The following is a 22,107-nucleotide window of genomic DNA, read 5'->3' as shown; positions in this document are numbered from 1 at the left end:
ATGTCTCCCTGATACACCACCTGAGTTTGTTGAAAGTACTTATGTTCGCTAAAACATAAAGCTTGATTTCTATGATTATTTATCATTAACTTTATGTCAGAATGAAACTTCAATGTGTGAAAATTTGATTCCTTTTGTCTACAAATGGTTAAGTTTCTAGAGTAAAAAAAAAATAGCACAATACACACTACTTTTTTGTTAACACTGCCAAGATTTCATCACCTGTACTCGATTTTTAAGTCATGAACCAAACGTAAGCAAGCACAGTCGGTTCTCCAGGGGTGTGCTCTCAACTTTTCAAAAGCTGTTTTATGAACAACGACTCGTGTCGGCTGCTTCACTATAAAGCACACAGAAAAATCAAGATACACAAGACAAAAAAAGTTTGATTTAGGGGTTAATAATATGGTACAGTTACTATGATTTTCTTTTACACCTACCATACAAATTTTGTAAAAATTAAGAGAAGAAAAGTATGTAAAGGAAATATTCTGTTGGAATCAAGCGTAGGGCTTTTGCTGAATCATGAAAATGAATATGAATGTTTCTGAAGGTCTCTGAATACACACAGGATATGTGTGTGTGGGAGTGAGAGAGAGAGAGAGAATAGGTAAAACAACATGGCACATTCCTTACCTGTACAGTAAATGCTTTATGTTCCAACATGTGCCATGCTAACCATACCAAAAAATGCTACTATATAGTGTCAGTTCAAAATCTAACTTAGCCCATACTCCTAAAGTCAAGAGCGACATGTATGTCTGTTTTTAAAGCCTAATCTGTGTATTCAGATAAAATCTAAGGGTCCTAAGACAAATATTTATGTAGACAATTTAAATTCTATCCAACAGCAAAAGCCCTATACAGATGGATTAAGCTGTTAATGTGCCCAAGCCCCCAAAATGAGAGTTCAATAATACAATTAAACTACATATTTGCAAATACCAGTAGTATTTCTGTAATACATATTAAGAAACTGCATCTCATCATAAAACATACAATATGTACAGGGCACTTAAGAGAAACTGGATAAGCTGCAGAAGAAAACTGTTGGGTGGTATTTTCAGCAGGGCCTGGTATATAGTTCAGGCTGAACCAGGGAAAAGAACTGTAAAACACAACAACAAAAAAGAAAAACCACTGTTAAATAAAGGTAATGGTTCCTTCCACCTATACTGAGAAGTGCCGATAATATAAACAAATGTATACTACACAGCACTGTTATCTTGCTTGTGTCAGAGCTGTCATCAATTTAGATACCAAGAGTTATGGAGGGTGGGGAGGAGATCATTTAGATATAGGGCATTAATGCATCAATATTAACAAACCTACAAAGATTATGGGATAATTTTGCATGCAAAATTATGTCTCAAGAGGATAATATTAAGTATCAACATCTTACTCAATTAGTGCATTTGCAACATTTCTGGCAAACTAAAATCCTCTTGAGTATATTGTGAGACACCTGATAGAAGATCTGCATCCATTAAAAAAAGAGTCATGCATCTGATCCTCTGATTAAAAAAAGACTATTTAAAAATAAAACTACAATTTAAAAATAGCAATGAGGCCCCTCACCAGTTAATTTTCATGCGTCAAGAGTATTTTTTTTACTGCTGCTTTGATAGAACCATGAAATACTGCATGAATGTGTAGAAATGAAAGAAAAAGAAACAGACAAAAGAAACAAACATTAACCAAGGAACCTAAATAACCCCCAAATCCAATACTATTAAGAGTTCCTTCCAAATCCAGCTACCTCAGTTTTACCAATTAAGACTATTCCTTACCGTAAGCTTTGTGTCTACTGTTTTAAAACACTGACCAAGAACCAACACCAAAGTACAAGAGCTAAAACTAGGGTGAATGGTGACAAAAGGCATTGAATACATCAGTTATTTAGTAGTGATAACATTAATACAGCATACCATACCAGTAATTAAATACACCAAAAATAGATGTTGGAACTAAATATTCCTGTAACTCTACATATTCCACTAAATATTTCCCTTTCAAAACAAATCCACAAAAATAACTATGGTCTAAAAATATATATGAAAGCCAGTTACATGATATACTGTATTATGTTCAGGGTTTAGAAACTGTAGTATTTAGCCAATAAAAATTCTTTAAACTTAAAGCCTAACTAATGTTTTGCACATTATTCGAATGACTTGAACCTTGTTTTAAAACTTGTTTGAATTCTACAAATTTTGTTTGTGATAAATAAGTCTTATCCTATAACAGGCACACGGATATAAAAGAAATTGCTTACTCAAAACACACTAACTCAAACATTTATAAGCAAATATTTTTTAAAACCTTAAAATAGGGCTCATACATTTTAGTATCACGGAAACAGATCTGTTGTTATACATCATGCCTTAACCCATCTATTAATGTAATTTAATTATTTTATAAAACCACAGAGGCAACTTTTCTCAGTTTCAAGGACTAGACATTTCACAACTTTTACAAGGCATGGTGTAAATGCTCACACTGGTATTCAAAGGTCTGAAATAGCATCTAAAGTTAACAATATCCATCAAGATTCAGGTTCCACTGACCAGTTCGTTAAGGAAAGGGGAAAGCATTTAAATCCTGGTCAGTATATATATATATGTTAAATTACTAACTTAAAATCCAGTAATTTTATATTTCAGTGATTTCTTTGATCAAAATTTATAGTTACCAAAACGCAAATAAAGTAGTAGTACACTGGGAACAAACTAATAAAATATGCCTTAGAAAATTTTACAAAATGGAATTAAAATACTGCTGTCTTGTCACGGTGGCTTTTTTAGATCCCCAAACCCTGCTCATTATTTTTCTGTCAAATTACTTTAACAGCCTAAAATGTAAAAAGAGAGAAAATGTAGTTAACAAATGGTTACACCAGGAAAACACTTGGGGGGCTTGAGTGCTTGCTGGCCTTTAGTTAATGTCTAGAATCCCCTGTAGCTGCAGAGGACCCACTGTTTTTCAGTCATCTGGAAGAGTTTTGCATTTGCCTTCTCCACTACAAAAATCACACACACAAATAACAGAGAGAAGAATTTATTATTTAGAGATATTCTAGAAAATATAGCAAGAATGAACAAGAAAATCTGGCATAAAAACAAAACACCCAGTGCCCATCTGGCACTTAAACTATAGGAAATCTTGAACTTCCATAAAACCAAAATCATTGCAACCCTTGGTATACTGGAATTCAGTGTGGGATATATTTTTTAAAGGAATCTTTCAGAAAGAGTAAGCACTAAGTAAATAAAACTAACCTACTTATTATTCAAAACAGAAATAACATCATGCATTTATTGAAGGTTTCTACTTAAATGTACATGGAGTAAATCATTCACCTTCAGGACTTTTTCATAAAACAATTTTAACTAAGTAGATGTACTTAAAGAAATTACAACTACAGATATGAGTTTAATGAACTTAAAAATGTTTCAAAAGGATGCAAGAGTAAATTTTCTAAAAGCAGATCTGATTTCTAATTTTTAGAATGAAAAAAAAAAAAAAAAAAAAAAAGAGCCTGCTAGTAAAAAATATGGACCACAGTATAACAAGGGTTTCAAAATGTTAATAACTTAGATTTTTAACATGCTACTAACGCTCACTCTAAAACTATACTGAGGTAGATGGTCATCATAGGATGCCCACGTAGGTAGGTAAACAAAGCACAAACCTTCTGCATATGGTACGACTATCAAAGCTCTGTCAACGAACACAGTATTTGTCAGGTGCTGTGCCACGACTGCTGAGTCTGGATCATGAAACTTAACAAAGCAGACACGGGATGAGACTGGCAAAGGTGAATCACTAAAAAAAAAAAACAAGTAACATAAGAGAAAAAGAGTATCACCTAAAACACAGATGATCCACAAACCATTACTTGCATTCCAAAAGTAAAATAGGCAGATAAAAAAAATACATAAGTGCACATATTAGTTTAATTATTTCAGAAGAAAATTAATTTCAAATAAAGTACCACACACTGAATTCATGTAGCAAACTGAACGCAGACAAAAACAATCAGTTTAAATTTAGAGCGTATCAATAATAGTTTGAAACTAAAGTCTGAGAGTTTGAGCAGACCACAGCACCAAATACTAGTTACTTATTTTTAAATATAGGTAACAAGTTTTACTTTGGCTTACAAAACGTCATTATGGCTAACTTTTCAGGGAAAAAAACAAAACAAAACAAAACTTTCCACTCGAAGGACACAAAAATATTGGGGAAAGTACATCTATTTGATAATCTTGAGTTTTCTTGACTTGACTATTAAATTCTAGTTCTTTCACCTACAATATATAACTCCTAGGGATTATAAAAAATAAGGCTCACATACAGAAAAAAATTCAAGCACATCTGAGAATAGTATTCCACCCACTATTGAACAGAAAACTTCAGTAAGTGAAAAAGCCACTTTACTCAGAAACCTGCTCTCTTAGGTAAAACAAAAACGTGCTTAAATGCAAGCTATGGTAGTATAACCAAAAGAGATTATTAGGTAAGGAGCTTCCTTTTAATGTACAGGGTGGTTTAAATTTCTGCCACAAAATTCTCTGTAGAAGGGAAAGATTAAATAAAAAAAAAAAAGGTAGGGATTTCTCCGTAACCCTAAACCAGAATTTATTTGAAAACCAATGCCTTAAGGCAGTAGTAACATCATTTCTGGATATACATTAGACAATGGGGGTCCGTTGGGGGGTACCCAAGCTCTCTACTCCACATCAATTAAGTCAAGACCTCTGATGAATGAAGTACTCAGTGTCTCCTCCTTTAATTCTCCCTGACAATTTTAATATGTACCCAGGGTAAAGTGCCAATGCTCTATTATAACAAGCCAATTACACCTTAAGACTCAATAATGAAAAGGGAAATACTGTAATATATTCAAATGCTATGAGAATGGGGCTTACTGTTAAACTTTTCCAGTAAGTTAGATTTTCATGGGTTCATAAATGTATATCAGATTTGGTTATGTATTTCAAAGATAGTATTTTTTGTTGCTTTTTGAATAATTTTGAAGAAAATTTATCTCAATTTGGGCAGTAACATGATATAAAAACATATAATGAGGACTAACATGGAGCCATATAACCTGATAAGAACTCAAACCCATAAAGGCATTGCCCACAATAAGCACAGATCCTAACCTAGGTTCAAATTGAACTGACAATATATGCAAATGGAGTTTAAGCCATCTTGTTACAGAAGCTTACTGCTGAGTATTTTTGAAAGGATATAGTGTTTTAAAATGTGGACAGTGTTTTTGTGAAGCACTACTGGTCTAAAATTTAACAATGTTGCACCCACAGTAGAGGAAAGAATGCCATTTCAGCAGTTTCAATTCTAAAAAGCTAGTACTTTGTATCTCTTTTCTGACATCCACATTTTTAGGACTAAATAAAAATCTCTAAATGCTATTACTTTATATTTCTTAACCCCCAGAAGAATGCCTTGTGGAGTAGTAGACATTTAAATTCATTAAAAAGTGACCTCTACCATTTCTTTGACACTGCCTATTGTCATTTGACTAAAAAAATAAGAAACGACTAAAATATTATGTTCTTAAGTAATATAAATAATAAACAGTTCTTTAACTAGGAAAAGTACCAACTATGCGTTCACAATGTATTTCCATTTACTTGGCCATCTTAAAATGATCCATTTTTTCCTTTTCCACTCATGTCACAGGAATGCTACAATTGTTACTTTGGCTATATCAAACCTGCAAGTGGTGGTGAGGTAAAGATAAAATATGAATAATTTAAATATCACAGAAAAGATAGTCACTGTGAGATAACTCACAAGGGCAAATTATCTCCCCACTTAATGGTTTTGTTTATAACAGTTGCTATTTGGACCCACAATTACATCCTTACACTTTCTGTTAAAATTAATAAAACACACATGCTAATATTAGAGGACTTTTAAAGCCGGAAATTTTCATACCCTCAAATTTTGTGCAAGTACCACTTCTAAAGATGTAATTGTCTCTTCCCTTTAAGCATATAGCTGAGGCAGGGCAGTTGAGAAGAATGAGAAGCAAGATAGGGAAAAGTGAGCCCTGTATGATGATGCTTTTGCCCTTTATCTAACAGTTGAAGTATTGTTTCTAATGTTTCTTAAAATGCCCTCTAAGGGTCCTTTCAGAATCTGCTGCGATGCAGAGAAAATTCAGATTTCTCTTTGCCATCTCAAGCCCAATGATTCAGAGAATCCCTTTTATAAGAGGGCTCAGATTCTGAACAAGAACCCCATTTGATGTATGTGCCCATTATAACCACAGAACCATTATAAGCCACCAATATCACTCTCTTAACTCCCACCTTATTATGGCACTCACCATTTGAATGGAAAATTTTGAGCTTATAAACAAAGGCATCACCTATGTGCCCCAAACAGCAGGTGTGTGACAAAGGAATTCAGTCAAATTCACCTGAAAACTTGACTCCACTGACATCACATGCCCTTTTCCTCACTGTGTTTCTTAATTCTAAAGAAACACAGTAATGTCACATTTATTAAGAAATTTTTAAATAATTTACTTAATGAATTTAAACTTGTCTGCAGTGTTACAGCAGTAGACTTTAGTTATTACATAACTGACATATGCTTCAATGGGATCATTACCAAATAAATTCTCCATTCTAAAATCCCACTAAAACCAAGCATTTGAAGAATACCTACTAAGTGTAAAAGAATGACTTTCACTTGTTAAGTTGCTTGGCTAAATATAGGAAATCCTGATTAAGTGATAAAGGAGAATCATAACATTGGTGTTCTGACATTGGGAAAATGGCTTGGGAACACGTAACAACCTATGTGAATTTTAGTTCACTCATTTGTAAAACAAAGTAAAATACATTCTTCCTCTGAATTTTTAAGGACTAAGATAAAATAGGAAAGCAGCTAGCATTTAACAGACAAGCAACGATAAATTTCCAAAACGCATTTTAGATATAACTAGAATTAAAGAAACTTTCTCTTTTTAGAAGAATGACGGGAACACTGACAGATGCTTTCAGACAGCTGTAGGGCTGTCTTAATATTATTTTTCTAAAATTAGAATATTATCTCCAGTGTGATCACTGGGTAAAATTATAGGCCAATTTTTGGCTTGGAAGAACCAAGACATAGATGGATTCAATATTGAAACAAAGAGAGAAATCTTGAGAAGGTTGTTCCTATGTCTGTCATGATCCCAGTTCCCAGAATATTTTCCTTCAGAATAGGCATTTAAAATCGAAATTAGAGTTCAGTATGTAGGTTGGGGCTCAGTCACACATGTAACTTTTAGAAATGCTTTCCACCCCAGGCGCTGATGACCCAAGGAACTCATATTCTAGAAGAGGAAGGAAATTAAACTTAACCTGTCAGTCGGTGATTGGTGCTACAGAGAAAAACAAGTTATTTATAAAGTGAATAGAGAAGGTAGGGAGCAAAGGTGTTGTTTTATACAGAGCCATCAGGGATGGTTTCTCTGGTTTGCTGACATTTGAGTGACAAAACAAAGTAAACAAGTGATTGGCATATACACCTAAGAGAAATTTTGTGGAAAAACCACACACACCCCATAAAAAAATCAAGTGGCAAATGTGTTTACACGAGTCAGAATTTTATGTAATGTGAGCCATTCAATCTTATTTTATGAGTAAGAGAGCACATTTTTGGAGTATTTTTGGAATGATGGACCCTTTTAGACTATTTCTAGGACTCCACAGTACATTATCCCCAGTGAGCTGGTATGGAACTGTAGCAAGCTTAAATAAATTGTCAATAAAGTATTTCCAAATTGTGCAGTTCAGATTACTGGGACTTAAAAAAAAAATCCACATTAAATGAATAAAGTAAGTATCTGTGAATGTACTATTCAAACTAAGAGAGCCCCTAAGGTAATGTAATGCATTCATTGTATTGTAATCTTGCACATTTTCAGAGAGAAAATTGTATGTGGGAACATACATAAAGGAATCAAAGAGTAAAAATGAGTCAGAATTTATCTCTTCCTCTCATACAGGGAAGGGCCTCTTGATGCACAGAACCCCAGATCATGTTATCTGTTGCACATCAGTTATTATGGTTATGATGAAACTACTCCTTTGACTATAAAGCAAAAAAGCCAGACTCTCGTCCATCCTGACACCCTCTAAGATATTGACCATGAATTAGGTAAAAGAGGAACTAGTAAATTGCCTACATTTGTTATCTTTTTATAAATGCATCATAAAAAGAGCTCTTCAAAAACATTTTTAAAGACAAGCAACTACAACAAAATTCTTTGAGTAAATAACACGATTAAAATAATCAAGTTTGTCACTGTTTACTGATTTTACTAACATTCAATAAAGGATATGTCGAGAAAACTGAACATTTAGTTCTGTAGATTCATATTATGAAAGTTATGTCTTTCATTACTAAAGCAAGTCAAGTTTCCATTCAAAATAACTACAACAAAAACATGTTTCCAGAATTCTACGTCATACAAATTAACTCTGAAACCTCTCTCTGCATATACAGTCCCCTAAAAATTAAAAACACATCAATTTGAAAACATTAAGAATCATCTGAAAATATTTTACGATGAAATATGAATTAAGCATTAATTCTTAAATACTGCAGTATGATCAATTTCCTTTAGTTTATAGCAGAAATGTACATAGATTGATTTAATACATCCACATAGGATTCCAATTTCCTATTTAATACTTAAGTGACTTATAAAACTCTCAATGTACGGCAGGTACTGAGTAACATTTGAATTTTTCTTCCCAAAGAGCACACGACTAATTTCAGAAGTGTCATTACTGCAAATGCTTCTAATTATCCTATCTTAATAGCTTCTTTAAATTTTTGTTCGCAGTTAATTAATTCACTCGTGTAATATTTTGCGATAAAAATGAGATAAGAGAAAAAAAGTCAATTTTAAATTTAAAAATCTAAAATTCTTTAAATTCCTTAAAAACAACTGAAATATCATAAATATGTGCATTATTTAAACAAAGGAAAACCCTAGGTTTCAGCTAGAACCCATTTTTGTCATAAAAATTATGTATTCGGCCTCATTGAATTAACCTATCAAAACATATTAACTGATTTATATTCGCTGGATCACTTAACAGCAATACTAAGTAGTAAATGAACTGCCTATAAGATCCAACATTAAATTAACACAGGAATGGATAATTGTGCTACTTTTCAAACAAGCCAAGAAACACCTCATTTTTTAAAAAAGAGATCAACCTGCATACAAAATACGTAAGTGTAGTTTAAGGGCCCAAAGAGCGACCGCGTTGGTACAATTCAACGAAAAAATAAAAATCCCTCGATTGAGATGGCGTCTCCTAATCCCCAAACCTCTGGCCCTGACTCCCTGCATTATTAGTAGGCCTAATATGCAGATTATTTCATAAGTTAACGCAAAAAGCCAGCCTCTGATTAAAACATTTGTTTTAATAAACCTGGTCCATGGAAGGCTCGACAAGGGCCTAGGAAATGGTTTGGGTTAGGCCAAGACAGGGGAGGAGTTAGTAAAAACGGTGATGGTGGACGATACTCACTCTGGCGGGAAGAGGCGCAGTTCGTCGATCTTGCCTAGGAAACCGAAGAGGGTCCGCATCTGCTCAGAGCTAGCGCTCGGAGAGACATTAGTCACCTGGATTACCTCGGTGCCGCCGCCGCCGCCTCCGCCTCCGCCCCCGGGCCCGCCGCTGGGGCCCGGGCCCGCAGTGCTAGGGACGACGGTTGTGTTGCTCATGGCGTTGCTCGCGTTCTAGCTCCTGCTTTAACACATCAAACACACAACAAACAGTGAGAGGGAGGGGGGAGAGGAACCAGTTCGCCGGAGAAGAGACAAGAGGGTGTCCGATGCTACAGACGCTACAGGCTGCTGCTGCCGCCGCCGCCGCCACCGCCGCCGCCGCTCCGCCCCACCGGTCGCTGGGGAGAGCGCGCGCGCGTGTTCACGACCACGAGAAAACAAACGGCCACCCCGCGACCCCGCCTTCAACCACCTCGGTCGCGGGCACAAATTCCCCACAATGCCTTGCGGCGCAAGGACGCGTCACCATTGGCTCCACCCCCGCGCAGGCCCAGCACGCCTCGCTCGCAGCCAGAGAGACGCGCCAGAAGCGGCGAAGTGAAAGGCGTCACCCCTCTTTGCTTCTGTTTTAGACCGTGTAAGTGGGAGGCATAACTTTTATTTTTTTAAGCAAGGATGCGCTCCTCTGCAGAAAACTACACTGTTAAGCAACTATTCTTATTTGAAATGCTCACGATATTTATTTTATAGAGTATCATCTACAGATCTGTCCAGTTATTAATAAATTTCCACCCTACCTACCAGTATTTTCCTCCCTACCACTATAAAATTTTCTAAATCTTTACCGTACGTATTTTAATAACATCAAGTTTGTAACCAATTCGTTATGTCACCAAAACCATGAAAATATATTTTAATGTTACACGTAGTACCTCATAAACTAATTTCATCCCAGCAGTTGACTTTTGAAAAGCACACTTTACCAAACTCATCACTATATTTAAGTATGTGATCTCCAATTTCTACAGAAAAACTTGCTTTACGTGCATATTTTTACTTAGTAATAATTTATGCTTTTGATTAAAAGATCTTTGCCTAATTTTTCAATAGAACTAGTCTCCCACTTTCATCCAGTGTATACAATGACTTGCAGTACCCCAAACCTGACAAAAATCTTTCATTTTACTGTGCCTTTATACAAGTTATTGGTGACTTCCCTTGTTTTATCTGATATCCTCTTGAGATCCTTCCTTCAAGGCCACAACTTCTGCAAGAACAATTAGGGCTTCCTTTTCTCTGCTCAACAAGATACATATATGTTTTACTGACATGTTTTCCTCCTCCCCACAACTGAGTTTTCTGGGTCAACTTAGGACTTAGCGCAATATGTCATATAGTCAATGTCCAATAAATGCGTTGAATACATGCATGAATATGCCTTAATTACAGTGCCATTTATTCTAAGATAACTGTTAAATAATTTTCTTGCCACTGAGTATTAGGGAGGCTAAAACCTGAGGCCTTACATAATATTTTCATTAGTAAAACCTCTATGGAATAATGCAGTCAAGGGTGAAATTTTTGAGAGACTGGAACACAAAGTTCTGAGTTTTAATGTGTATTGGCGATTTTCTTACTAGTGAAGTCACTTCTGCTGGTTCTTATACAGAAGTGAAAAGGACTGGTTGAAGGTAACCCTCAGCAAAATTACAAATTACATCTAATTGCATGTCAATCATAAATGTGTATTTGTGAATGTAAAAATTGAAAGATATTCTATTTTCTCATACTGAATCAAACATATGTAACTGTTAGTTGCAGATTCTTTAACGGTTTAATAGTGTATTAGGAACCACAAAATGCAGGCCACCCTAGTGGCCCAGCCCAAATCACAAATCTAAATCTAAATAGGCCTGTACTTTTGTAAAACACCTGTCAAAGAAACCTAGCATACACCGATCACAATTCTCCAACTCAGCTTTAGTTTACCTTAACCTGGAAAATAGGATCTGGTAGCCTTAAAAGGAAGATTCCTCCTGGCCTCCAGCTGGCCAATCATGCCATTTCTGCATTGCTTCTAATGCTTTACAAAACTCCCTCTTACCCAAAATTTCTTGGGAAGTGTGTTCCTTTGATTGTGAGGCACCATACTCCCCCAATCTATGGATTGTCTGCCCTTGAATAAAGGACATAAAACTCATCATTAAATTGTTTTAGTTTTGTCATCTGACAAGTACAAACACTTATTAGGAGTACCTACTATGTGCCAAACATGCTATAAATGCTCTAGGATAAAAGGACAAATAACACAAAAACAGGGTTCATGTCCTTTTTTACTTTAATGTTAACATCTTTTTATTCCCTTTGGTGAAGACACAGAAGTCTTTCATATTACCCTACACTTTTCTGTATGTTTGACGTATTTCATAATTAAAATTACATCTCCAAATCAAAGAAAAATTGACAAAATCTTTTAAATCATCAGAAGTCATTTTACATGTAACTTGAAAAATGTAGAAATTATGGTGCTTCCATATGGAGAAACAAAGTGGCAAAAAAAAACATCTTATTCTTATAAGGAGGACTTTTGAGTATTTTCAAATCATCTAGCAGCTAGAAAAAAATACTGAACTTAAAGCCACAAAACTAACCTTAAATATTACCCTGTCATTTATGAAGCATCATTTGAGGAAATTTCTACTTTACTTCTAACAACTTACTTTAGTCAGGAGCTGAATCATAGTTTTGAAGATCCTCTTAGGTGTATTAAGTAGATTAAATAATTAACTATCTTGCATTATTATTGCCTGTTTCCCATAGATATGAAATAGCTAAAGGCAAATAAATATATCAAACCAAATAATATATCCAATCTATACTAGTTTTATATGTTAGGCTCCCATAAACAAGACTATAAGAAGTATGAAATCCCGGGACAGATATCACATCTGTCTTATTTACTTCAACCCCAGTGTCTCAGAAGCTGTGAAAAAACTCACAAATTCCTTCAAGTATTATGCAAATATGCACCTACTCTATTCCAGGATTTTCCTAGACACTAGGAATACATAGAAAAGACAGGCAATGTTCCAGATCTCATGAAACTTCAGTTCTAGTACGGCAGATTTCCAATAAACAGACACAAAGATGTAAAGGAGTAATACAGAAAATAAACCAGCTTATCTGGAGATAAAAGAGGTGTTATCTCAGCTGAGTCTTTAAAGAGGAATAAGCCATTTGAATCGTTGTGAGGAAGAGCAATCCAAGCAGAGGAAATAGCAAATTAGAAAGGTCCTAAAGGTAAGAAAAAGTTTGAAGTTTTCCAGAAAAGTAGGCAGACCACTCTTTGTTGAATGAATGCTTTCCAGTTATATTTCAGAGAGAAACATATGGAAATTGTTAGTATGCAGAAAGTGAAGTGAAAGAAGTATAAACAGGAGTCACAGCCCATCTTTGTGAGAGTGGATTAGGGAAGCCTCAGGTTATATTTGAATGATATATATTGCCAGTCACTATTTCTAATCCAAAGCAAAAAAAATAACCCATCAATTTTGGCCTATACAATCATATTATGGTCTATATATGAACATTATTGTGCATGATTTCTGATAGGTTTTAGAAATACAGAAAATAACATATAGACTACCCATATTAGTATCCTACTGCTCAGAGTTGGGGAACCACCACTACCACACTAAGAAAAATTTACCTTGGAGCTTGATATTGGCTGGAAAGTCTATCAGAGAATATTAGAAATCATATTTTTTGCTTAATACAAATCCTCAGAAACAATATCTCCTCGCTTGTAATGAACAAGCTTTAGTTTTTTCCAATCTCAAGCTTCTAAAAGATCTCATCCATAAAGAATGAAACTAGACACACCAGTCACAAAAATTAATCTGAAATGGAATAAAGACTTAAATTCAAGACTGGAACCATTAAAAATCCTAGAAGAAAACATAAGAAGAAAGCTCCCTGACTTGGACTTAGCAATGTCTTTTTTTGATATGACACCAAAACCACAAACAACAAAATTAAAAATAAACAAGTGGGACTACATAAACTAAAATGTTTCTGCACAGCAAAGGGAACCATCAATAAAACAAAAATATAACCTATATAATAGGAAAAATATTTGCAAATAATGTATCTGATAGGGGGTTAATATACAAAATAATATAGAGAACTCATACAACTCAACAGCCACAAACAAATAATCCAATTAAAAAATGGGCAAAGTCCCTGAATAGACATTTGTCCAGAAAAGATATATGACTGGCTAACAGGTATGAAAAGATACACAGCAACACTAATCATTAAGGAAATGCACATTAAAACCCTAATAAAGCATCATCTCACACCCGCCATAATTGCTAGTATAAAAAAGATAAGAGATCACAAATGCTGGGGAGGATGTGGAGAATAGGGAACCCTTGTGTATTGTTGGTGGGATTGTAAACTGGTGCAGCCACTACCTCAAAAAATTAAAACTAGAACTACCATATGATCCAACTATCCCATCTCTGGCAATAAATCAGAAGGAAATGAAAACACTGAAGAAGAGATCTGCACCTCCATGTTCATAGCAGCATTATTTATACTAGCCAAGATAGGGAAACAACCTAAGTGTCTATTTACAGATGAGTGGGTAAATACATAGTGGTATGTATATACAGTGGAATATTATTCACCCATAAAAACGAGGAAATCTACCATTTGTGACAACGTGGATGGACTTAGAGGGCATCATACTAAGTAAAATAAATCAGACTGAGAAACACAAATACTGTAGGAATCCATACATGGAATCTAAGAAACAAAAAACTCCTAATTTATGGAATAATAGATCAGATCTGTAGTTACCAAAAGCACGTGGTTGTGGTGGTGGTAGTGGTGGGGAATCTTCCAGAGGACAGTGTCAAATGTATATACTTTAGTTTTAAGATAAATAATGTACAACACCATGACTATATTTAACACTACTGTATGATGTCATACATATCAAAGTTGTTAAGAGAGTACATCCTAAGAGTTCTCATCACAGGGAAGGTATATTTTCTTCTTTTCTTTTGTATCTATATGAGATAATGGAAGTTAACTATTAACTTACTGAGGTAACCATTATCATGATGTATTTAAGTCAAATCATTATGCTGTACACCTTAAACTTTGACAGTGCTGTATGTTAATTATATCTCAATAAAAGTGGGGAAAAAAGAACACTTGTAATAAAGTTATTTCCAGGAAAAAAAAGATCTTATGTATTTAGAAGGAAGTTCTTCAATTAAAAGATAGAATAGGCACAGATATGTACAATCCCTCTACCTGCTGAACACCATGTTGCCAGTTGGATAAGTGAAGTCACCTCTGGTATTGTTAGCCACTACTTTCACACTATTAGAAAAGATGGTGGAGCCATCCTGAAACAATTTTGTAAATCTGCACAAGCAACAGGTTTGTTATCAAATTAGTTGTTAAGCAGTTCTTCCCTGATAGAAAATATACTTTCTGAGGACAGGGAAGGAATGTATTAATCTTTGTGTTTTTGATGCCTAACATTATGCTGGAACAAAGTCAGCATTTGACAAAAACTTACAAAGTATCATCTATGTGCTAGAAACTTTAGAAATGCTTCACATAATCTGCTCAACAAAGGTTTGGTGGATGCAGATGGGATGCATTTGTTAGATTTACAGGGAAATTTGAAATAAACTCTCAAAGTATTTGGCTATATATTTTTTTTCCCTACAGCTATATAGAATGCAGTAAGAAAAATTAGGAGATAAATTGCTGCTTACAATTCTGTTATTGTTAAAAAACTTATATTCCTATCTGTTTTAATTCCTATTTCTAATTCTACAATTTAGAAAACTGTGTTTCTATTTTATTCTAACTACATAAATTGGATAAGTCTATAAATATTAACACCTATTTTAAAATCAAAATTGTAAATCTCATGCTTCCCCTTCTTCTGATCTATCTAAATGAAGGGGAGAGACTAAAGGATGAGTTAGTATTAGGGGATGGATGGATAGATGGATGGAAAGACCAATACACATAGCAGGACAGGAAATGTCTACTTAAAATATTTCCAAATACTTGTTTCATATTGTTTAATTTATATGGTCTATTAACAGCAGTAATTTGTTAAACAAATAAAAATATGTACATTTGAAGAAGTGACAGGGCAGTGTCTGTGAACACCTTGAAAATGTAGGCAAAAATTTATGCCATTTTTCAAATCTCTGTTTTTATGACTAACAGAGGAATTAGTAGTTTGGGCATTAAGATACTGGTAACTATATCAATGTGCATAGTATTCTCAGCTACGGAACATACATATTTCTTGGAAAATCACAATTTGTATAGATTTGTTTGGTTTTTTGAATTGAATGGGGTCAAGAGAAATATTTGGATGGGGAAGCTACAGGTACTGACTACTCAATACTGTCCTCTATGTAACTATGTAAGACCCTTTGGGAGTCTCATTTGAGAAAGGCTGTTGGGGGAAAAAAGAAAAAAAAATCCAGTAGAGTTAAAAGTATCTTCACTCTAGTTTCAAGCATTTTAATATTAGTTTTCCCTAGTCAAGGAATTAGGTATTTCTACAATTGAGCTTCCCCCCACCATGCTTAAAACTTATCTTTCTCTTCATGATGGAAAATTATTTCTCAGGAGTCTAATAAAACTGGTAAAAACAAAAGTGTACTCAACTCAGTAATAGGACCTACATTAAGTGAATGCTTTTAAAATGCCTTTTAATCCTCAAACACTTTAAAAGGTGCTGCAATAACTAAGAATGCAGGCCTAGAGTCAAACTGAAGGGGCTCTACCACCAATTAAGATAATTGTGACCTTTGGCTTACTGTTTTTCAATTTCTTCATCTGAAATGGTAATAATAATAATACCCACCTCACTGTGTTATGAGGATGACGTGAGAATACTAAGACAAATGCTTAGAAAAGTTAAATATTAACTACTGTTATAATCCCTACTTTACAGACAAAATATTTCATCGTAAAAAATGAATGGTTACCTCAATTGGATTCCATTTGATGCCATCACTCTAGGCTAGTACTACCTTGGACTATTTCACTTCATCATTCACATGAAAGATATGAATCAAAAGTGTTAATTTATATGGTGAGAAGAGTTTCTTATTTAAGATCCCACATTTTAACATAGGTTTTTTTGTGGCTTAATTTTAAAGAACATTATAAAGTAATAAATGCTAAATAGTATAAAGTAATGTTAAATATTCAAACTACAGTATATAAGTGTAAAAAAAGTAAAAGTCCTCTATTCCACTCACCTATGCATGTTCTCAACTACTCTAACAAGTGCTGCCTGCCTATCATTAGCCAGGAGTAAGTCTCAACTCCCTTATATGAAAAATGGGAATAGTGATACCATCTACAGTTTTTTAGATTAGTGATATTATGGACTTGAGGCACCTACTACAGCACATAGGCAGTCACAAATATATATCCTTACAGGAAAGTGTGTTCAATTTCTTTATCTTTTCAATGGACAAATTAGTAACAATACTTCTGTCTTACCTTAGAACATTATTGACAAATATGAAAATACTCTGTAAACTATTAAGTGATAGTAAATATGTGAAATACACTATTATTAGATGCTCTTTCTTCTTTAGGAGGTTCCTGCAATGGAAACATGACACCAACAGATCTCAACTTTTCATATTCATTTTAATTCTAACGTACCACTTTACCATTAACATATATAGATAGATGATGGCTAAACAAAATATTCCTTTTTAATAAAACATAAATGTGTCATGGAAAAATCTTTGCAGGAAAGCTTCAATTACTTTTACATTTTTAGAGTAAGAGTATCAATTCTTGTCAAAAGTCACAAACAACTGCACATATGTTTAATTAATCTTAAAAGTACTGTGACATGGGTCAAAGCAATACTACCGATGTCCAAAGTGCAGATAAAAAAAACAATGGAAAATATTATTAAGTACATGAAACAATCTGAATTCCTGACACATGCTAAAGCTAAAGGCCTAATACTTTTTCCCCCAACTGCCACCCCAATCACTTGATGAAACTATGAATTACGGCTAGTTTCAAGCCACAATTTAGCCTGTGTTAAATCTAAAGCATGTGAGACATTGACCAAATAATTATTCTGAAGGAGGGAAGTGATGGTGGAAATGAGTTAAAAAGAAAAGCAAAAAAGTCAGTATCTCAAACATGGAAAATAATTTAAGTATTTAATGGTAGATAATGGTATATTAATGGTAGATAAATTTAGTGATGAGTGCAAAAAATGTATCTCTAGAAAGATGAGTCAAACTGGGTTCAGTGATTTGCATAGTTGAGATCAAGTAGTTGAATGTTCACTAATATTGCAGCATCCCATTGATGGTACCTTTCAAATTATTTAAGTATATGTAATTGTGATCTTCAAAGACTAAGAAAAAAAATTTATGTAGAACAAAATAGTGGGTGTTTGAAGGGGTTTGAATGTTAAAACTAGCAAAACTAGCACTTATCCTTTTCTCCCAGTAAGTTTTTTTTTATTAAAGTGTTGTTAATATACAATCTTATGTTGGTTTCAAATGTACATCACAGTGTGTCAGTAGTCCCCATGATCAACTTACACTATGACTGTGAATTATTGTGCCCTTTTATTCCCATCCCTCTCCCCATCCCCCCTCGGTAAACACTAGTCACTTCTCAGTGTCTGAGTCTACTGCTGTTTGTTCCTTCCATTTTGCTTTGTTTTTATATCCCACAAATAAGTGAAATCATATGTTATTTGTCTTTCTCCGCCTGGCTTATTTCACTAAGCATAATACCCTCTAGATCCATCCATGCTGTAAACTAGCAATTATCTTAATTGCAATTGTGAGTATGAATATTCCACCTCTAAATTTGAGTATCAAATTTTTAAATTAAAATCTATTGACTATGATTGTCAACAAACTATCAAATTTTCATATTTCTCCCCCTTACCAACTTATCTTACACAAAGAATAAAGTCTCAGGGACCTATCTTGTGTTATTAAGACATAAAACAGTTGGAAAGCTTGGCTCATCCAGAACAATATGTGCCATGTATAATCAGTGAATCTCTCTTTTTGAAGTATTGAGCAAATGAAGTTACAAGTTGAATCCAATAGAACAAAACTGTCAGCTGTGGGTGATATAAAGTCAAATTTTAAAATAGTTGATTTTGATTAGAACTAATTTTTAGGCAGATTTATTCGGTAATGGTTTTGTACGTATGAACACGAAGACAGAATATTATAAGGTATACATGCTAGGGTTTAGTGCCCTAATTTTCTCTTTGTAATGCTTTACTACTTTAAAAGCAAACAAATTCATAAAACCTATACAATTACTGTTGAAATTAAGACTTTAAGTCACCAAATACATCAATCTTGAAAAAATGAGCAAGAAAACAGCTATTAAAAGTTAGGAGTAAGAATCACTGGGACTAATGGAAACCATTTGCAGCTGATTTTAGAAAAACCAATAAGCAATACTATAGTGTTTTTTATTTAATGGAATAAGAACAACGCTTTATAACCAGTCCTGTTTCAGCTTTCCTTTTTCAATACAAAGAAACAACCAAAAAATAAAACAACAAGTAATTTAGGATAAAAATGCTTTTTTAACTAGTTTCTCCACTTTTTTTCACATGAAAAGATGCTAGTTCATAAAAATAAAAGCCTTTTTCTAACAAGGAAATGAAAATGATATTTTCTTAAGGCTGGTGGACTAAAATTCTTTTGTACATAGAGAGAAATATAAGACCCAACATTTGAATCTAATAGTAAATATCCTAGAGAAAGCTCACTGCTTCGTGACTCAAAAGAAAACAAAAACACAGGAAACAAATATACAAATGAATAATCTAAAATAAATGCACTGTCTTCATCAGAAAAAAATTACCACACACAGCTCCTATAACAAAATATAATTCAAAGCCACATTTGAAATTACGAATAAAAATGCAAAATATGTTCTGCCTTCAAATAAACAGAATAGAATGTTTTTACAGATTACTTTTAAAAGTTGGCGGTTACAGAGATGAATAAGAAACAAATTTGGAACTGAAAACTAAAAATTTCAAAGGAAACAGACACCTGCAACAAACACCTTTAAAATTGAGTATTTAAAACACGAAGAGCCCACATCCTATAATTTTGCTTTCAATTTTGATAATTTAAAGCAACTTATTAAAAGAGTAAGGGACAAATACATAAAGAAAACTTTGAATAGTAAGTATATGGGAATGTAAAACGTCCAACTAAGAAAATATTCAATTCTTTTAACCAACACAGGTTAGGTTGGACAACTCCAATCAATGATACTGTTAAAAAGTAAACCGGTTCTCTCAATAAATAATTTTCGCATAAAATAGCTGTACTCACAGATAAGGAAATATTCTGAAAGGTAAACAAATACTGATTCAAAATAGGCTAAATCTAAATCTGTTACTTTACACAAAAACAAACTTCCTAGAAATGTCTGCAAAGCAAACTCACTTTGCTCTTTTGATAACATATTTTAAACAAATGTGTGTGAAAATATTTGCATGAATTAATGTCATTTTCCTTTACCACAATTTTTCCATTTGTCTCAATAAATCCATCTTATCAATTTTATCTTTCAGTTTTGAAAAAAACCTAATGTGTAGCAATGTTCAGAGTAATACAGCCGTATTTGGAAATGTCTTATTAAATTTTAATAGTAGAAATAAGACACTCTGTCTTACTTTGATAATAGTCTTACTTTCCATTATGTAACAAAACAGCATATTTTGGCTGATGTAATTCTTAGACTCCAAATATTTTTGGTTTCTTCACTTTCTTTTTCATTTTGCAAAGAAGCTAGAAGAGTAAAACCTTCCATTATTTTACTAAAGTGAATATAATAAATTGTAGCTAGACAAATTGTTACAAAAACGAGACATCCATTTCATAGTATTTTAACAATATTTTTTTCTCAAAAAAGCAAATGCTTCCACTTAAATGCTCATGTGAAAAAGGGTTGGTTCTTTTGCTTGTTTGTGTAATACATTCTTAAGTAATATAGTTGATATAAAGTCCCACAAATATAACCATAAATAACTATGCTGTCATAAAGTAGCTCAAGTCAAGTTCTTCAAAGCTTTCAGTTTTCATCAATTTGAGAGAAAAAACAAGAAATTTCCCGATTCCATGAGGTAATAATTTTTACCCTAATTTGCTCAATCTGCATTTGCTACACAGGTACAAAACACAGTATACTATAGATAGATACTAGTAAAATTCTTACATATGTCAGTTTATATCTACTGAAGTATACCACAAGTGTACATTCACTTCAATTTTTCAGAATTACTTTGCCATTAAACATGATATTTCTCGTAAAATGCAACAATGTTTCAACATGACACTATAATTAAATGTTGACTATGAAACGTTTAACTTCAAGTAGAAGCACAATAAATAAAAATATACTTTGCCTTAATTTTTAAAAATGTTGTACTAAAGAGGAAGGGGTGACTACTTTAACATTTTATACTTGAGCAATTCATCCTCCAAAGGTAGGCCTGCTGCATCCTAAAGAAGAGAAAAAGGTTTCTCCCTAATAAATAAATCTTTTTTAAAACATAATTGAAGTATCTCTTAAAACAGTTCCAGAATAAAAGGAAGTGAAAATAACAAAATAAAAGCCACTGGACAAATCATAATAATTAACAAGAAAGATTTTGGAGGACTAACAAAGTTTGGATTAAGAAGAAAGGTCAATATTCTTGGCCACTTATAGAAACTTGTGACCTTTGGCAAGTTTCTTAATCCCTTTTAGCCTCAATTTCTACATCTGCAAAATTGGTCTTGTGCTATAAATAAGAGGGCAAAACAGGTATTATTAGTACTGAGCCTGGCACTTATTCAGGGGCTCAACAGTGACCTTACAAAAACTTCTATGATCCTGGCATTAAAACCTATTCTCTTTTGCATGGTAGTTTAACTATGGCACTTCTCAACTGGTCACTTTTAGTGTAAATGATTGTATAAAACTAAGAAGAAAAAATAGGGTTAAAAATCGAATTTTACACGTAGGAAGAACCTGGACTCAGGCAAAACTGTGTGATGCAGATTTTATCAGTGGGCCATCAACCTACGTTTCAAATATCCTCTTCATCCCCAGCCGAGATGATGTGAGCATAGGAGGATATATCACAGCATATGCTTTTCAAAACAAAATCACTTCAGGCAGAAGAAAAGTCTAGCACTCTGTACAGTACTAAAGATGTCGAATTCTTAAGTATTTGTTAAATCAGTAAAGCTGTGCATTTCGGACAGTAAGAAAACCTACTTATTTAACAAAATTTTCACTTTCTATTCTGAACTGGAGTCCCTTTCCTCACCAACAGGTCAATATTTAAACCTTTACCTTCACTTAATTACTTAAAAACCCTAATTAGACATGAATTATTATCCCTAAATTAACGAAAATGGTGTGAGCTTTAAACACGGTCAAGTAAACTGCCTGAAGTTACAGTTTGTGAAATACAGAAG

The 22,107-nt window shown here is 33.7% G+C and overlaps 1 protein-coding gene across 6 annotated transcripts in view; it reads right to left on the bottom strand.

Moving 5' to 3' along the window:
• SRSF11 (serine and arginine rich splicing factor 11) overlaps positions 1-22,107 on the bottom strand; it is a 38,536-nt gene that overhangs the window by 15,784 nt on the left and 645 nt on the right. Inside the window, exons 2-3 of one of the 6 annotated variants that reach the window (XM_017660400.3) lie at positions 9,576-9,797; positions 3,692-3,825 (exon numbers count right to left, since the gene is read on the bottom strand). In XM_017660400.3, coding sequence (XP_017515889.1) covers positions 3,692-3,825; positions 9,576-9,772 — 331 coding nt within the window. In that variant the 5' untranslated portion in view covers positions 9,773-9,797. Of the gene's footprint in view, positions 1-222; positions 3,490-3,691; positions 3,826-9,575; positions 10,035-22,107 lie in introns of those variants that run through there. The other 5 variants (XM_017660399.3, XM_017660401.3, XM_017660404.3 and 2 more) reach the window with 5 other exon arrangements.

This window comes from Manis javanica, chromosome 4, assembly GCF_040802235.1.
Source record: "Manis javanica isolate MJ-LG chromosome 4, MJ_LKY, whole genome shotgun sequence".
NCBI classification, from domain to species: domain Eukaryota; kingdom Metazoa; phylum Chordata; class Mammalia; order Pholidota; family Manidae; genus Manis; species Manis javanica.
The sequence above is the reverse complement of the archived record's forward strand: the minus strand, read 5'-3'. Positions and strand labels throughout refer to the sequence as shown.